This window comes from Penaeus monodon, chromosome 29 (genome assembly GCF_015228065.2).
Source record: "Penaeus monodon isolate SGIC_2016 chromosome 29, NSTDA_Pmon_1, whole genome shotgun sequence".
Classification (NCBI taxonomy): Eukaryota; Metazoa; Arthropoda; class Malacostraca; order Decapoda; family Penaeidae; genus Penaeus; species Penaeus monodon.
Window position 1 is genome coordinate 38,642,771 of NC_051414.1, and position 238 is coordinate 38,643,008.

Below are 238 nucleotides of genomic sequence, written 5' to 3' on the forward strand. Positions count from 1 at the left end.
CCTTGAGTCTGGCCGTCTCCGAAACCCTCTTCGCGGCCACGTTCTCGGCGACGCAGGTGTAATTAGCCGAGTTTTCCGGCCGGGCTGACAGGATGAGCAAGGAACCCTCCGAGGATATCCTGCGGACGAGAGGAACGGGTGGAGGATTAAGGATTAAAGGATATCCAGAGAGAATGAGATGGATAGAGAGGGATCCGATTAGGGAAAACGCTGGCGCTCATTTGATCGAATGAGTAGA

General features: G+C 54.2%; 1 protein-coding gene across 1 annotated transcript in view; it reads right to left on the bottom strand.

The window, feature by feature from the left end:
• The window catches only part of LOC119592247 (netrin receptor UNC5C-like), a gene marked incomplete at its 5' end in the record, with an annotated part of 58,872 nt that overhangs the window by 58,093 nt on the left and 541 nt on the right, over positions 1-238 (bottom strand). Inside the window, 1 exon segment of the mRNA XM_037941083.1 lies at positions 1-119. Within this exon segment, the coding sequence (XP_037797011.1) occupies positions 1-119 (119 nt within the window).